An 18,501-nucleotide genomic window follows, 5' to 3' on the forward strand; every position below is an offset into this window, starting at 1 on the left:
GAAAAAATAAGAGTTACACTCTTACATACTCCCATTTCTAAGAGTGCAGAAGTAGAGAAAGAGGACCAATTGGGTGGCTCAGTTGACCAAGTTTTGGTACGGTGTACATACTCCAATATTTTTCAAAAAAGTACCATACGGCATACTCCCTAGGATGATCCCAACAGTCCATTTGATGGGCCACAACGTCTATATATATATATATATATATATATATATATATATATATATATATATGTTGTGCCCCAATTATCATTTCCATGAGATGATCTCAACCCTCGATCTATATTGGTCTCCATGATATGCAGTTTCTCTATAGATAGTAGGGCTACGATTATCCTATGGAAATGATTTTTTGGGGACAACATACAGTTAGGGTACTCATAGTTAATGCTCCGTAAATTTATAATATCCTGTGTCCAATTGCTAGACCATGAAGTGACATTGTTCATACGTTGGTAATTTATAATTATAATCTCTTATTTTTAATACTTACTAAAGAAAAAGTAGAAAAAAAAATCTAGTGATATAAGATATAAGAGAGTACTTTCTTAGATTCGTTTTCATCTGTGTGACATTTTTCTTTCTCTTATAACTAAACATCCCACCGGACGTGTCAAAAAGAGGGTGTTGGTGCAAAAATCCTAAACCCTACTTTTATATAAGAGAAAAATCCTACAATTGAAGGTTATCAAATGCCTTTCCAATTAGTAAAAATGTACCTCAAATTCGAGTAATGTACAAAACACAATCAAATTATTGTTGGTTTGAATGCCTTGTGAACAAGGACTTAGTGCGTGTTTGGCATACCGTTTAAAACACCGTTTGGCGTTTGAAACACCGTTTTGGAGCCAAACGGCCGTTTGGGAGTGTTTGGGTGCGCAACCATCGTTTGAAACGCCGTTTGAAACACCGTTTTGAACCCTCAAAACGGCATTATGTAAACGGAGGGAGAGGTCAGTTTGCAAAACGCTGTTTTGAATGGAGTTTTGAGCTGTGGGTTTTTACATGTTTGCCCTTACCAAAAACCCATTTTTACGTATATGCGTGAGATTTTATATGTTACGTCAAATACCAAAAAAGTGGGGGTGTTAATATCATTCTTGAGGACACAAATTTGTTAAATTGTTAATATTTAATTCAAAACAAGGGGATGCTGATATCATTATATGATCTCTTAATTTTGATTTTTTAAAGACAAAAGAATTAAAAGAAACCCTAGTTTCTTACTTTTTTCATCTACTTTGCAAAGTTGTAAACCCTTTCACGCCTCACTGCCTCAGTACCTCCACTCGTCTGTCAAATCCTTCAAATCCGGCCGTTGAGAAGAAGAAGGAGAAGAACCCCAAAGGTATAGCCTTTTTTTTTTTTTGAGCAATAATGTTTGATTTTAATAGTGCTTGAATGAGATCCTAATGACCTTTTAATAATAGGCCTAATAAGAGAGTAGTTGAGTTACATTCAGGCCAACCAAACAATGCCCTTTTTGGTTATTTTACCACTAAAACTCCGTTTTGGGGCATTTGCATCCAAACACACAATACCTCTGTTTGCCGTTTAAAACACCGTTTTGATCTGGCCAACCAAACATGAAAACGCTGTTTCGCAAACGCCGTTTTGAATCAAAACGCCATTTTGTAAAATGGCATTTTAAACGCTATTTCAAACGGCATGCCAAACACACCCTTAATAATTCGTTTTGTGTAAAGAGAAAAGAAATTCACCAAGGAACATTAACAGAGAATATCTTCTTCTAGGCAATGTCCATTGATGTCTTCACCGTACACAATTAAATTACAGGAAGAAAATGTAGAATTAAGAAAGGATCTACGTTACAAACTACTCCTAGATAAAAGGAAAAGATAAAAGTTGTATGTTGATTTGGCGAGAGCTTGATAACATTCTGTTCTTCCTATATTTATATCCTTTGGTTCTGGTAGTTACTGACCAACTAATTTGCAATCGATTTGTCTTTTCAACATGTGGACGAATTAGTTGAACTGTTGTTGAACTACTGTCTGAGCGTGTGAAATAATGCACATGTTAGAAATCTTACGTGCCCCCTTTCATGATTTGAATTTAAATTTCTGGCAGCTTTGGAGTTCGAGCGGCAAACGTGTTCCGATTTCTACTGCGAATTGTCACATGTGTAAGGTGTTAATCACTGGAATGTCATTTAAATCACCTCACAATTGTGTGTCGCTTTATATCTGTGCCATTTATTCTCTTACTTTCAACATTTAAATCTTTGGTATAAACAGTTTATTCAAAATACTCTTCATAACCGCTGTTACCAATTGTATTTGATCAGGATTTTGTCTCATGATTTTAGGCAATGGATCATGCCAAACACCTGAATCAAACTCTCAATCATAACAAAAAGTCTTGATGTTGTGTGTGCCATTAACTATTCTTTTAACATGTGATATTGAGTGTAAACAGATGCATAATTTTAGGACTTGCTTGCATTTGGGTCCAATAATCGGATTGGAGGTGGCAATCGGTTGCCACAATCTCAAACGAACAGGGGTGTCATGCTTAGCATATTTGAACATTTGTATTAGCAGTTACTTGCATAAATTTATAAGTTAATTATAATTTATAGGAAGCATGCATGAAATTATCAATTAATTTCACGTAGAAAGAGGTTAAAGGCTGCTCTGTATGTGCATGTCTATCATTAATAGTACCCGAGTATTACACACAAACATATATATATATATATATATATATATATATATATATATATATAGAGAGAGAGAGAGAGAGAGAGAGAGAGAGTTTATGCAAAACACATCCAATATGCGGATGGGTTTGCAAATACAAATCCTAGAGGACCATTTGGATAAAGGGTAAAATAAATTTTGATTTTTTCTTGGAAAATGAGTTTTCTAATATTTGGCTAAACTTATTTTCATGGTTTTGCTGCTCAAATCTGGCTTTCGTACTCGGATGGGCCCCGTCCTCTATCTCGTCAAGCAGAAGATTAGTTGGACGAAGAGTTGTTGGTTGATCTCAAGCCATGCACTCACTGACAAAAGTTAAAGACACATGGAATTGGAACTCCGGGGGAAGCCTTCGACGCTCAACTCAGACAGAGGCAACATAATGATCGAGAACCGAGCACAAATGGATGAGAGAGTTCTCGGTAGTCTGAGTGGGGTGTCGGGTGTGCGCACCTGGGGGAAAGTTGCAGATCACTAGTATGGGTGCCAGTACGGTCAGCCAGAGATGGCAGGTCAACAACATGATGAGGTATGAGACGTATATTGACCTTGATGGTGACAACCAAGTGGTTGGTAGGAGATGCCACCTGGTATTGTCACAAATGTTGACAAGTCCATAGTTGGTGGGTGATAGGACCTTGTACGACAGCTAGCTAGCAATGATGAACTGATGGCAAAACAAAGAGTCGGTGAGTTGGTGGATGATGCCCTGTGAGATTGGCGAAGGCCATGGGGCCTCGGCCGACACATATTCGGTATTCTGCCACTCAGTAGCACTCTGTCATGGGCTATCGAGCGGTGGTCGGTTGAGGGCTTGCCTCTGGGCTAGGGGAGTGTTCCTGCCGCGAGGCACCTCTTGGATATGGTTCTCGGCTCCGAGTGCTCTCCCTCGCCCGAGGGCTTTCCTCTTGGCCGAGGACTGGTTCTTGGCTCCACGAAATGGGGTGGTCGGCGACGCTCAGTACTCGGCGATCGAGTACCTCTTCACGGTAAGAGCCAAGAGGCAGCCTTGCCGCTACATGTCTTTCGCGGGTCCCTTGCCATGTGTCTCCATGCCATTGGTAGCTTGATTTCCCCCCCAACACATGGAATTTGCTTTACAAGATAAAAAGTATCCATTGTTTTCAAAGAAAAATTTACCTTGTTTGACTTTGGAAATATTTTTTGTGTAATTGTTTTCTTAGCTCTGTTTCTTTCTACATAAATGGGTGCAAAACAAAATTTTACAGCCATTTTAAAGTGAGAAAATGGGCGTAAATTTTATTTTATGCCCATTTTACATCAAAAGAGACTCCATGAAATTTTTTACCCCATATCCAAAGTGCTATTGGTGAACAAACCCATAAATCTATTCCTCAAATTTCTATTTCTCTTTTCCTCTTTGTAATTTGACCATCTCGGTCTTTTTTGCTTAATATATTCTTGGCTATCATTCAAAAAAAAAAAAACCCCATAAATCTAAAGAGTAAGAGCCTTTTTCGATGCCACAAAAATTAGTCCTTATTTGCAAATACAATTATTTTAATTCAATCTTATTTGCTAATTAGGACATAAAGCCATGTTTGGAAGCCATTAACCATATTATTTCTAAAGCTGTTATAAAAGTTATTTGCAAATAATCATATTGAACTTCAAAGCCATGTGGAAACAAGGTTATATGCACATAATACTTAAGGGCTCGTGTCACCCTCAACTATTAGAAAAATGGCATAGCATTTGTCGTAAATGTTCTAGGAAGGGTTCATGTCAACTTCAAAACTAATATAAAAATTGTCTAAGCGCATATTCCTATAATTTCACCAACACAAGAACTGCCAATTGCCTTTGTCTGGATTGGAAATTTGTTTTGTTTGCCCAAAAAAGAGTCGATTGGTTTCCTCTGAGGATCTTTCCCTCATTCACCAACTTTCCAACTCTTTCCCCTTTTAATTTCTCTAGTAGAAATGTAGCCAAATGGGGTGTCTATAAAAATCCAGCGATTACCAAAAAAACAGAAAACGTCCAACGTGCCAACATGTCTTCTTCCTCTTCCTTAGCTTTCCATGTGCATGGGTCTGTGAACAGACCTTCAGTTCCACCCCATATTCATCATCTCAAGACCTTACTTTCTTCCAATGTAAATGTAATTCACTCAAGACCCAAACAATTTCACCTCATTTATTTGTTAGCTCTTGTCTTAGTCTTTTTCTTTGCAATGAATGGAGCAAGAATGAATGAGAGTATTATCATTAGTCACTTACTCACTTTGATTCTTTTTTAATTTTTAAAAAGCCTTTCTTGAGAGAGTTGAAGCAACTTCCTATGAGAATTGATATTTCTAAAGCAATAAAAAAGACTTCTGAGAGAATTTTGGATGCTTTTGTGGACTCCGTCTTTCAATTCGTCGATCAACCAACGCTCCCATCTCAGGTATGGTTGCCGGAGAAATTAGAGTTACCATTAATCTGCAGGGAAGAACTTAGTATTCTTTCTTCACACTAAAACTGTGATTGATGAACTTTCTACCATTGTTATTACCATCATCATTATTGCTCTTGTTTGATATTGGCACCGATTCTTTATTTTGACTCTTCTCATTGGCTTTACTTGGTTTTGGAGTGAAACAAAGATAAGGGAGCCAAAACCAAGATGTTTGGGTTTGCATTGTGTTTGTTTTCTAGTGCTAGTTTGAACCCATGAGGTATAAAAAGACAAAAAAACTCATGAAATCTCCATTTGTGAAATTTACAGATTAACTTTGGACCAGTTGAGGAGATAGGAGAAGCTGTGAAGGTTAACTGTATAGAAGGGGAGATTCCCATAGATTTTCCAGAGGGTGTTTACATAAGAAATGGTAAGTAAATGCTCTTGAACTACTTACACTTTGGGTGTGGCACTTCGGGTCTGTTTGGATGCACGTTAAGTAGAAGTGGAAAGAAAGTTAAATAATATTATTATATCGTTTTGCAAGTAATAACAAAGTACAAGTAAAATTCTCATGTCGTTTTCCTAGTATATACAGAAAAGTAAAAAATATTATTTACTTTCCTTCTCCTCTTGGTTTTAGAGGAAGCTCAAAAAGTCTATTATTTCAACAATGAAAGGGATTGAACCAGCATGGCAATAATCAAATGTACAATCCAAGTTTTAGCTTATAAAACCCCGGCTTTAGCTTGTAAAATCCAGGATTTTACAATCCTGGATTATAAAATCCTTGTATCCAAACTGCCCCATTGTGTGTGGGTGTGTTTTTTTTTTTTTTTTTTACATTTTGGAAATTTATAACTTGGGTGGGTAGCTAAAGCATGAATTCGGAGACTTGGGTCATACTCACGTAGCAGAAAGAGCTAAATTCCTCCTGTGAACTCTCTTTCGTATTCTTCATAGAAGAAGAAATATTGGAATATGGCACAACAGAGCTGAGAAACAAATTGCTTTTGTCAAAACCGTGAATACACAAAGTGGAAGCTCACTAAAAATAACGTGAAAGCACGCTCTGTAGAAGAAAACGTAAAACTGCACTCTGGACTTTCATTCACATTAACCGCATTACATACATTGAGTAGTTTTTCTTAGCTTTGTAACCAGTCGTGCAACTTGGGTCAAGGTGGCAAACGTGCCGTGCCGGGCCGGCACGGCCCGAACAAATGAGGCCCGGATAGGCCGGGCACGGCACGGCACGGAAGGGTTCATGGGCCATGCCGAAATCCTCGAGGCTAGGCACGGCACAGCCCGAGGCTAGCCGTGCCGGCCCATGTTTTTTTTTTTTTTTGAAAATATATGTTTTGGACGAAAATACCCCCCAAACTAGCCGTTTGAAACAACTTTTGGGGGGTATTTTTGGGTTTTTAAAAAAAAAAAACATTTTATAAAGGGGTATCCGGGCTTGCGGGCCGTGCTGTGCCGGGCCTTGGCAAACTGGCCGTGCCGTGCCGGCCCGCCGGGCCACTCAACCAGGTCCTGCACAGCCGGCGACTTCGTGCCGGGCTGGCACTACACGCTCACTATAGCTATTTGTGCCGTGCGGGCACGGCCCGTGGCATGTCGTGCCTTGCCGAGCCGCGGGCCGGCACGACCCGTTTGCCACCTTGAAACTTGGGTCAGGTTTTACCCGACCCGCATCGACCCGACCCGAAAATACCCTGGTTTGGGTTCTTAAATCATGGGTCTTGGGTAGGGCCGGGCTTCAGGTTGAAAAACCTGACTCAATCTAGGGTAGGGTCGGGTTTCATGTTGAAAAACCCAAAACTCAACCCGACTCAAAACATATAAAGTCAATATTGCACATATTAGTAATATCATTGAATTTAGTATTGTTGCATTTTAAATGAATATTATGTGGTTATATGAAATTTATGGTTACACTCTTTGGTTTGCCGTATGGTTACAAGTGGAGTTTCAATCATTGTCAACAATTACAGAACTACCATCCTCTGCAAACCGGGTGCATGTTTGCATTTGTTTGCAAGTGAGTCCTTGCTTAATAAGCATGGAACCAATGTTTTACATAAAAAAGGTTAAATGCAAGCATCTAAGCACTCATACACCTATATATCCCATGCCACCGAGCTTATTTCTCTCTGCATTTAATCTCAGTATGGCCTATCCATGGATGGCGACTCTGAGTTATTTTAGGTACGTCTTGGTTTCGAGCCCTGGCTCCAGATCAAGAGGTATCTCTTTCATTTATCGCCACTCGTGCTATGCTATGAGGGTGTCACCTGTTTTGAGAGTTCCTTGATAGAGCTCTCCTTCACATGTAGATGATCCAAAGGATCGACGAGGGACTCGTTCCCCTCGCCGCCTCCTCAGGATCGGGGTTCACACCCATTTTCCTAGCAGTGCTCTAACGGTAAAATAATGATTCTAATGAAAGATAAACTCAAACTCTACAACTCACAAAAAAGGACTCTTTGATTGAGTAGGTGATGATGTTCACAATTCTCCCCCTCAACATTGACTCATCAAACTAACTACAATTCAAAATCATCGACCTTGCCCCTCTGACGTCGTGCACGAGACACCGATGACTCTAGCACTCCCCTTCAGCGTTAACTCTCCACAAGCCACGCTAAGTTCCCTTTGTGAAAATTTTCGTGATCTATCAATTCGCCCCTCCTTGACACCTTTTGTATCTTCAAAAAATATTGAATCATCCACCTTACAAACACAAGCCAAATTTGCATACTTCGGATTTGACTTTGGAATACGTATCGGTCTATGTGGTTTGGAAATTGAACTCATGTTCCTCAAGATCTCCAAGTTGTGATGATCGCAATTCTTCTGGTGAAACTAGAGTATCTTTTTTCACGCAGTGAACTTTTTCTAGTCTTCCATGGATTAGAACTCTTGCTTGTCGAACTGCCATTTTGTGGGGTTGCCATCGAACTTTGATGTGGCCGCTACTCTGACTCTTACACATCGCCATTCATCTGTGAGCGATCAATTGTGATTTTCATCATTTGGATCGAATCTGGATTTGCTACATCGTGATTTTCTTATAGTAGCACAATTGAATTCAATCTCTCTTTTAAACTGCCAATCAAATCAGTTGAATCTGGCAATGCGGTATTTTCTATTGACCATCACGACAATGATTCATTGAACAACACATATCTCGACACATAGACCCTTTTCGTACATGGATCCAAGCATCTCCATCATTTTCTTTTCTCATCATAACCAATGAACATGGCTCGAACTGTCGCTTTCTCCATCTTTGCCCTCTCCTGCTTTGGTACAAGAACGTAGCAAACACAACCAAACGCATTGAAATGCTTAACTATGGCCTCCCCCCGTTGAGCTTTTGGTAAGGCGACTCATAACGAAGTCGTTGGCGAGGAAGTTGATTTGTTATATACGATCATGCATATACACTCTGCCCAATATTGAGGACGGACATTTCTCCCATGTAACATACTCCTGCTCATCTCAACTAAGTGCATGTTCTTTCTCTCTGCAACTCTCTTTTGCTGTAAGGTTTCAAGGCAGGTGAATGGTCTTTTAGTTTTGTAATCCATCAAATAAGTGGAAAGAAACTAAGAAGTGTATTCTCCACCATTATCGGTTCTCAAACAACCTATCTTAAATTTCATTTCTGCTTCCATATGTGCACAGAAATCTTTGATTTTTCAAAGACTTCAAATTTCTCCTGTAAAAAATACACCCACACGTATCTCGAAAAATCATCCGCAAATATAACAAAATAATAGTTTTCACTTCCAAACTTCTGCTTCATTAGACCGCACGCATCAGAGTGAACCAACTCCAATGGTCGTTTTGAGTGGAACTCTGATCGAGGAAAAGGTTGTGATGGGCTTTTCCAAACTGACATCCATCACAGGCCGTATCTCCCCCGCTCTCGAGAAGTGGTAAACCTCCGACAAGATTTCGTTTCGCCATAATTTTTAACTTGTCATATGCAACATGAGAAATGCATGCATGCCACAAATCTGGAGTTTCGTTACTGCCAGCTTTAGCAACATAAGCAGTTCCTATTGATAGTACGCACATCATCTTCATCCAATTCCCATGCATGATCGGATTGCCGGAGACATCCATTTACATCATCTGGTCCAAATAGCACGTATTGGCCCGCATATGTGATCTGTGCCACAAATACTAAACTTTTCACCATATCCGGAACTTGATACACATCTTCGAGGATGCTATTTCCCTCACCACACCGTGAGGTAACCATCACATCACCCACATCCACAGCAAGGATGGGATTATTAGCCGCGACAACCGCATGATTTCCATCATATTTCCACAACCACGAACTTATTTCGATTTCCAGTCATGTGGCGCGAGCATCCAGAGTCAATTAACTAATCATTTTCGTAATCAATAGTCTTCTTTCCGGAATAACTTGTTGCACACACTTGACTCTTCATAATAGGGGATTCTGCAACATTCAATGCAAAATAAACCCCCCCTTAAAGTCATATCCCGTAGCAGTCTCTTCCACTGCCTCATCATAAGCAAAAGAAGCTTACATATCCCATTCACCATCGTCATCCTCCTCCTTATCTCTGGATTTGATGACAACATTCCCTTCATCGGTCTCAATCTTAACCCAACAATTTCTTCTAATATGATCTAGCTTACCACATCGATAACAATAAAACTTACGTTTTTCTTATGCTTTATCATTGCTTTTAGCCTGATTGCCTTTCATACAACCATCCTTCAGCTTCTTATTTTACTGCCACTTCCGCTTGCTAGTCTCTGCAAGTGCTTCGTCACCCTCTTTTACTGACAAACCACCAATCTGCTTTATTAACATCTCTTGATTAATAAGAGATCCTCCATTTCTAAGAGAGAAGGTTGAGTTGGCCAACCATGTATAGTGGTAAGAAATCTGCTAAACTTGGGCCTCAAGCCGCGGATAATCAACCTCCGCACCTAGCTTTCACTAATCTTAAATTCCCCATCTAACTGAGAGATCTAATTACAACCGTGCATCATTCACCCGTGAAAAAAGAGATGAGAGTGCCTCCCATGCCTTTTTCGGAGTTTTTGCATCTCTAATATGCTCAATCAACTCTTTCTGTATTGACACTTTCAATACATACAACGCTTTTCTGCATGGATCTTCCACTTCCGCAGTGCATCCACTCTATCTTTTGGTGCCTCAGTGTCATTGCCGTTCACCATCTCTCATAGATGTAATTGGTATTGTTGAGCGTTTCGATCCCCGCTAACTTAACAACGTTTTCCATCATCTCTTCTTCCAATCTTGATATCACCTTGACACAACCAAATAACAAACAGGTATTCCAACCTCGATATCACTTCGAAGCAAACCAAAGAACAAACTGGTAATCCGATCGACCACTCTTGCTCTGATACCAATTGTGAACTTCTCTTTGGTATTCTAGAAGAAAGAGAACTATTGAATTTCAAAGGAGTTGTTTTGCTAAAAACATAATTCACACAATGAGTTGCAGAAACAGTGGATGCACACTTTTTTTTAACGTGAAAGCACTCAACATTTAATCGTCCAGCTTTTATATACATAACTTGTTGCTCTGTTGGATAACCAAACCAACCTCTAGATAAATACAAATCACTACTTTCATGCTACCTACTTTTACAAAAACTCCATTACTAAGCTAAGAATTTAGATAATCTAAAACTCACCATGTAACTAGCCCTACATTTTTGGATAAATAGTAAAACTAGCAACTTCTAGAAATCAAAGACCTAAAATAAATGGACTCTATGAGTTGGTGATGACTTCACACCTCCATTTTAGAGAATTTTAATAGCAAAAAGATCTAAACCTCTCACTCCGCAAATGGGAGCTAAACTTTACTACACTTTGCAGGCCCAAATCCCCTCTTTGGAGCTTTAAACTCGACAGTGTCAATGTTTGGAAGATCAAGTGAGACATGGATTGAAGGAGAAGGAATGCTTCATGCGGTGTATTTTACTAAGGATTCTCATGGAAATTGGAGCGTCTCCTACAAGAACAGATATGTTGAATCAGAGACATTTAAGATAGAGAAAGAAAGAAACAGACCCTCTTTTCTTCCCGCCATTGAAGGGGATTCTCCAGCTATTTTGGCGGCTTATTTGCTAAACCAGGTAAGAGATCAATACCGGTAAATTTGATGTAATATTTGGGTTTTTGCAAAATAAGCCTTCTACTTTGCTTTACTTTCAAATAGACTCTTCAAGTTTGACAATAAACAGATGCTTGCCATAATTTTGGAACCAAAATACGAATGAGATTAGTTGCTTAGGTCTTAAGTTGGCTGTTATGGTTTCTTTTTTCTTATAAATAGATGGTATCAAAGCATTGTAATGGACTTTTATTGATTTTATGAAATAAGATAGAGAAGAGAGAAATGTGTTTCTCCAATTTGCGCTAGTAGGTGTGATTGCCATTCAAATATGGTAAAACGCTCTCACACACATTGTAAGCTACATCATTTGGTATCAGAGGAATACTACAATGTATGATATTAGAGCTAGGCTACATCACTGCCCCATCAAAACATGAGGTAAAATGGTGGGCCCCACATGATTCATTGGTTTGATTTAAGTTGGTGGGCCCACCCTATCAAAACATATCATTGAGACATTTTGATCTTATTAGAAGGTGATTTACTGATTTTGATCTTTTAACATGTAAAGACATTTTGGTCTTTTTACAGGTCAAAAAAATCTATCATGGGTGTTTTAGTCACAAATTGATGGCATGAAAAGATTTGCAAAATTCACTCAAATGTGATGGCTCTGTTTGTATATCATCAAACTAGAATCTTTCTGCAAACTAACCCTATTTATATTTACATAACCAATCTTTCTGACTCCATATTGGGTTTCAACAGCTAAGATTCGGCAAAGTAAACAAGTACATAAGCAACACCAATATTTTCGAACATTCAGGGAAAATCTACACAATTGCAGAGAATCATATACCACAAGAGATAGACATCTCAACCCTCAGAACATTGGATAACTGGGATGTCAATGGAACTTGGGATCGCCCTTTCACTAGCCACCCAAAGGTTATTTATTTGCTCTATCATCTTTATTTCATCTGAACTTTCAATATTTTAAGCATAAAATGATTCTTAATTAGTAATTTAACTTTGCTAATTTATTATTTTATGTGGAACAGAGAGCTCCTGGAACTGGGGAGCTTGTAATCATGGGGGTAGATGCAAGGGAACCTTTCTTTGTTTTAGGAATTATCTCAGGTAACCACTTCATTTTCTTTAGTTTATTCCAGACACTTTGGTTGATGCACAAGGTAAAGAGTTTGAATAGAAAATGAAAATGCACTTTTCCATTCATGGGTTTGATTAGTTATTCTGTTTGTAGCTGATGGGAAGAAGTTAGCACATAAAGTCGACCTCAAGTTCAAGAGAAGCTCCATTTGCCATGAGATAGGTGTTACTGAGAAGTAAGATTGATTTTCATGTCATTTTCTAGTTGCTTAAGCTTGAAAGTCTTGTTAGGAACTACTGGAATCAAGCTTGATTAGTTTAAGAGGGATAACAAATAAGAAATTATATCAATCTATTGTGTTGAGAAAATTGGGCAAAATCCGATCTGATTGTGCACAAATAAATGGAAAAGTAACAGTAAATAAGCTACAAGATGAACACCAAGATTTACGTGGTTCGACCAAGATGCCTACATCCAGGGGCGAGAACACAATCTTCACTATGAGACATCAAAATACAAGGATTACAATAGATTGACAGAAAATATGCAAACCTGCAACCCTTTCCTTCTCCTCTCAACCAAGACCGTACTCAAGAGGAACCTGAGAAAAACTCAACAGAATGGCTGAGGAGCCTGAGAAAAATCCCAAGAAGAAACCCTACTCCTCTCTCTCTCTCTCTCTCTCTCTCTCTCTCTCTCTCTCTCTCTCTCTCTCTCACACACACACACACACACACACACACACACACACACACACACTCACACACACACACAACAATAGAAAATCCTCTCTTGTTTGCCTCTACTTAGCCTTCCCGCCAAGAGAAAACCATTTGCTAAAGAGCTTTATAACTAGATTTTTCCAATACCTAAAAACCTTTCTAATTTAGATTCCACTGAATTCCATGAAACCGTGGGAAACAAGGTAACTTTCCCAACATATTGGTTTAAATGGACAAATGTACCTTCTGATGTCTATAAACATGAACCTTGAATCCTCTCTGCAAATATATTCCAATGGTGTACCCAAGTGGCAGTTTTTGAGCCAAAATATAAAAATTTCTTGGGTAGTTGGACTTCCTTGGGTAGTTGGACTACAATGGAAACCTTCTTCCAGGCTGACAGAAACTTCTCTTGCAGATTAGTAGTTTTTAGGACTCAATATTTCTACCCATGGAAATGGAATTCTCAAGGGACTTATTCATGGAACTTGGGTATGAGAGAAGAGCCAAAGGCTTGGATCTAGATGGCTGAGAAAATGTAATCAAGGACTAATGCATTTGTGTTTTTGTTCTCAGGTACAACATAATCATTGATTGTCCACTTACTCTAGACATAGATAGGCTCGTTAAAGGAGGACCGTGAGTATTTTTCTGTCATGAAACTTCAATATTATTATCAATGAATCTGTCGTGAATCTTCAATTTTTCTGACAAAATCTGTATTTTGTATCATAGATTAATAAAGTATGAGAAAGAAGGTTATGCAAGAATAGGTGTGATGCCTCGCTATGGAGATGCATATTCAATTAAGTGGTTCGAGGTAGAACCACATTGCACTTTTCACATTTTCAATTGCTTCGATGATGGAGATGAGGTAATTAACTAGAAATTTTTGTTGAATATTTCCTTGTTACTGCCTCCAGGAGTTTCGATGTCTTGGTTGTTTCTGCTCTTGGTTTTAAATTTCGGCCGAAATACCGAAATTTCGGGTTTCATCCGGGACTGAAATTTAAAACCGAAACCGAAATTATAAGATTTTCACCGAAATTTCCACCAAAAACGAAATTTCATTTTCAGCTGAGGCCAAAACCGAAACTGAAATTTCAATCCTTGTTTTCGATAAAATTAATTAACTAGGACAAGAGCAAAATTTTGATCTGTTTCCAGTAAAGTACTAGCAATAGAGAAGCAGAACAATTCAATATCAATTAGAGAAATCTAATGGATGTTGTAACTTTGTATTCTGAAACAGGTTGTGGTGAGGGGTTGCAGAGCACTAGGTTCAATCATACCAGGACCAGATTTGGGTCTCAATAAATTTGAATGGTTTTCAAGAGGATTTAAGCCTATCTCTGCAAGTGAGGAGAGTGTTTATCATTCCAAAGAAGACGGGTTATTTTTCTCTCGCTCGTATGAATGGACATTAAACATGGAAACTGGGGTAGTTGAGGAAAGAAATCTCACAGGGACTGAGTTCGCCATGGAGTTCCCTATGATCAACAATAACTTCACTGGTTTACAGAATAAGTATGGGTACTCCCAAGTTGTAGATTCCATTGCAAGCTCTAGTTGTGGTAAGAAAAGATTCATATGCTTTTGGAATTTAAATTTTCTTTCCAATTTTGTAAGTGATTATTTAGTTGAACAAAACATTCTTATCTACTTAATTGCAGGTTTGTCTAAATTTGGGAGGCTAGCCAAATTACACTTTGATGAGCAAGATAGCAAGATTTCTAAGGTAACAAACTTGTATGCCTCTAAAACAACTACAACCATGTTTTTATTTCTTTATTTTACTTTTTTTGTTGGATTCAAAGTTTAAAAGCAATTTACTGTAATAATTAATCTGAATAGACAATGATTATCTATGCTTATCTATGGTTATCTTTGAATAGACAACACTTTAACTTCCTTTTCTATCTGTCAAAGTATAAAAGATAAATAACGCCTTTCTCCAACAGCTTAAGCTTTTGTAGAAGTTGGTAAGTTAACATGGTATCAGAGCCAAAGGTCTCAAGTTCAAACCTCCCGGATAGCAAAAATCCACATGCGATGGTCGGGCCAAAGTGGGACCACATGTGCCACGTGTTTACCAAGTGGGCCACACGTGTGGGGGAGTGTCAAAGTATAAAAGATAAATAATGCCTTTCTCCAACAGCTTAAGCTTTTGGAGAAGTTGGTAAGTTAACACTATCTTTCAAACCCCAAAATCAATTGTTAATGTGCCTTATGCTCATAGATGAGATTCTCAGTTGGATTCGAAGTTTAAAAGCAATTTAGTGTAATAATTCCACAGTCATTACTCTGAATGGACAATGCTTGTCTATGGTTTAACACTTTAACTTCCTCTTCTATCTTTCAACCCCCAAAATCGTTTGTTCATGTGCATTATTTTCGTAGATAAGATACTCTGAAAATCAGAATCTTTTGATTATCCAGCAAACAAAAAAAGAAGTGTGCAAGAGTTCTTGTGTACTAATAACAATGATTTTTGAATCAGAGGGAGAATGATTCTGGAGAAATGATCAAGGTGGACTATCATATACTTGGGGAAAACTACTTCTGTTCAGGAGCTGCCTTTGTCTCCAGGAATGGAGGTTCTGAGGAAGATGATGGTTGGATAGTATCTTTTGTTCATAATGAAGACACTAACATATCTCAAGTAAGTTCATAGCCTATCCAAAATATTGCAATTTGGAATTTCTCTCCTTATGGTTGCACTAGCAGTACATCACTATGTTAAAGTTCCAAGGGCATTCTATGACAAATTTTCACTCATTCTTTTTATAGATAAGATGGTGTTAGGCAGATTCTATCAGATAATTATTAAAAAATTAGAATGGTTCCATCAATTTCTACTCATATCTTAGTAAGGATGGAAAGGAAGTTATAGTGCAATACTTGTAAACTATAATTTAAACCAATTGGAAAGTTTCTGATAGAACCCATATTTCCAAACTTGTGGAAGAGATCTTGCTCCCTCAATATACATTGAATCGATCCAAACCCACCATCACCCTTATTTGACAGTGTTTGTCTGGGAGAAACCATGGAAAAACCTTAGATTTGTTGTCATGTCTAAATTTTTTGTTATTTTTAGTTTTAAATGTCCACTTATTCGTCCTTGCAGGTTCATATAATTGAGACACAGAAGTTTGATGGTCACCCAATTGCCAAAATAGCGCTGCCCCAGAGGGTCCCATATGGATTTCATGGCACATTTATCCCGAAGCCAACTTAATTTTAGCAAATAATTCTTCCCAGCTTATCCTGTCTTGAATGGAAGGATAAATCTTCCAGAGAGCTTGAATGAATTCATTAGAAGCTTCCATGTGAAAATTGAAAATACAGGGTTGAGGCTGAGTTAAGCTACTGTATAAATGTGCCGACCAAAGAAATATGTGCAGATGTTGGAAGATTATTTTTTTTAACCTGATCTGGGGTTTGAGAATCTTCAAAATCCAACCCTTGCCCACAGGTTGTCGAGTTCTCTAAAATTCCAGTTATGCAGATATTCCATGCCTTTGAAGTGGATTGGTGGGAATCATATCCATTCATCATCAGATGGAATTACTCGAAAAAAAGGCACCACCAATCCTAGACCCTAGACCCAAAGTTATTCTCAAGTTTTGATGAAGCAATCAGTTAATGTAGTCAAAATTGGAGGATTTTTGCTCTTCTCCAAGATTATTGCTGGAAGATTTTCCCTATTTACTGCCAAGGAAACCAGGCAGTGTTTGTATTATCTTATTCATTGACTCAGGCTAAAAACAAGTTTTTATTCTTGTCCTGCTGATCTCGAAATCAGTTGGATTTTACATGAAGATGAAAATGTGGTTATGCAATAATGTGAGCCTCTTATAATAAGTATTCATCTGTAGTCTATCCATATTTATTTGCTAGCTTCATGTTGAAGCTGTTTTATCTTTTCTTTATGTTTTTGACTTTTGAAAGAAATTATCATGGTTTAGATAACTGATCAATTTGCATTAGGCAGAGAGAGTGATTGTGGTGCCTCTGTCATCCCTCCATTTCATTAACCACACTAGCATGCGAGCCTATGCAAAGATAAAGTAACCAATCACATGCTGGAAAGTAAGCAAGCTGAGAGTAAACAAACACACAAGGAACTAAAAAACAAACACACAATAAGTCTAAAAGATGTAAGGAAAGGTTGATGGTGGCTCGGATGAGTGGAGCTCGAGCTCCCTCTCTTCCGTTGATCAACATATATAAAATTCACACAGCAACAGCAAGCGTCCCAATCGAAGAAGAAGAGGTGGCTATGCTCTATTGCAACCGGAAATAGCCGGATTCCGGCGAGGTTGCCGAAGGAAGACACAACAGCATTGCGCTCTTTCTCTGATTTCTCTTTAAAACCAGCAAACCCCAATTGGAATAGAAATGGTTGAAATGGGTTTGGTTTGTATTTAGGACTTGAGATTTGCTGAAAGAAATTGCAGAGGTGGCAGTAACAGATGAGATAGTAACAGATGAGATAGAAATTTCAAGGGGTTTAAAAGTGGTTGTGAAGAAGAAGAAGTGGCTGTAAATGAAGGGTCTGATGGTGATTGTATGGTAATGGTGAAGAAGCAATGGAGGTGGAACCAAGGTAGAGGATGTTAAAGATTTTTCAAAATCAAGTGTTTTTGGTCAAAACAATTTTTGGAAAATATTTTCTTTAAGTGTGTTTTGGAAAAAGAAAAACTTTTCTTTGGAAATAGTTGCTTTTTGCAAGAGAAAGATAATAGTGTAATGTAGTTGAAAAGATAGTCCCAAATCGGATGAGAGAAAAGAAAGAGAAGGGCTTATAAAGCACTACACTTTTCTATTACTTGTTTGATTGCACATTGGGTTGAACCCATGGTTGGACCCGCGGGACGGTGCAACGCACCGTTCGCGCACGCGCGGCGTGGGCAATGGGCTATAGGGCGCATAGTGGCGCTTTATTGGCGCTTTTTTAGGCGCACTTTGCACTTCGCTAGGAATTTAAATATCCCAACAGACTCTCTAGGATTGATCTGGTTCGTTGAATCGCGTATGGGCGCGATCTAACGGCCAGAATTCAAACCGATCTGGAAAGACTCTATACAGGGGTGCTTTTCACACTGAAAAGACACCAGAGGCTCTATAAAAGTTGCAGAACCCAATCATTTCAAAGTACAATCGAATTTACCCATTTCTGGATAAATTCTTAAGACTTCTAGTGCATTATACTCTCTTTCTTGCTCCCACCAAAATTCGTTTTACTAAACTATTTTCTTATTGTTTATCTAATTACTGTTATACTGCAGTAACAGAAATTAGACTGATTCTCTTAGGCTTGTAAGATTCTAAGGGCATTTCGGATTTGACTCCGCTTGTGCATAGCGTCGTCAAATTAGTAGGAC

The 18,501-nt window shown here is 38.4% G+C and overlaps 1 protein-coding gene across 1 annotated transcript; it reads left to right on the top strand.

Moving 5' to 3' along the window:
* Positions 1-3,430: 3,430 nt before the first annotated feature.
* LOC143891868 (carotenoid 9,10(9',10')-cleavage dioxygenase 1-like) lies at positions 3,431-16,892 on the top strand. Its single transcript, XM_077396372.1, has 13 exons — positions 3,431-3,715; positions 4,998-5,135; positions 5,457-5,559; positions 11,038-11,297; positions 12,047-12,226; positions 12,340-12,418; positions 12,543-12,624; positions 13,688-13,750; positions 13,847-13,985; positions 14,364-14,685; positions 14,785-14,849; positions 15,612-15,773; positions 16,242-16,892. The coding sequence occupies exons 1-13, from the start codon at positions 3,431-3,433 to the stop codon at positions 16,350-16,352; spliced, it is 1,989 nt and encodes a 662-aa protein (XP_077252487.1). The 3' UTR covers positions 16,353-16,892.
* Positions 16,893-18,501: the final 1,609 nt, after the last annotated feature.

Source organism: Tasmannia lanceolata, unplaced genomic scaffold (genome assembly GCF_043159265.1).
Source record: "Tasmannia lanceolata isolate RefF3 unplaced genomic scaffold, GAP_Taslan_0.1 ptg000015l, whole genome shotgun sequence".
NCBI lineage: Eukaryota > Viridiplantae > Streptophyta > Magnoliopsida > Canellales > Winteraceae > Tasmannia > Tasmannia lanceolata.

What these genes read in the sequence shown, in the direction of transcription:
- LOC143891868 (XM_077396372.1), top strand. Translation starts at nt 3,431, where the DNA reads ATGCCCTGTGAGATTGGCGAAGGCCATGGGGCCTCGGCCGACACATAT. An exon ending in CGATCGAGTACCTCTTCACG is followed by an intron (nt 3,716 to 4,997) that starts GTAAGAGCCAAG and finishes ATTTTTAAAAAG; the next exon opens with CCTTTCTTGAGAGAGTTGAA. An exon ending in GCTTCGATGATGGAGATGAG is followed by an intron (nt 13,986 to 14,363) that starts GTAATTAACTAG and finishes ATTCTGAAACAG; the next exon opens with GTTGTGGTGAGGGGTTGCAG.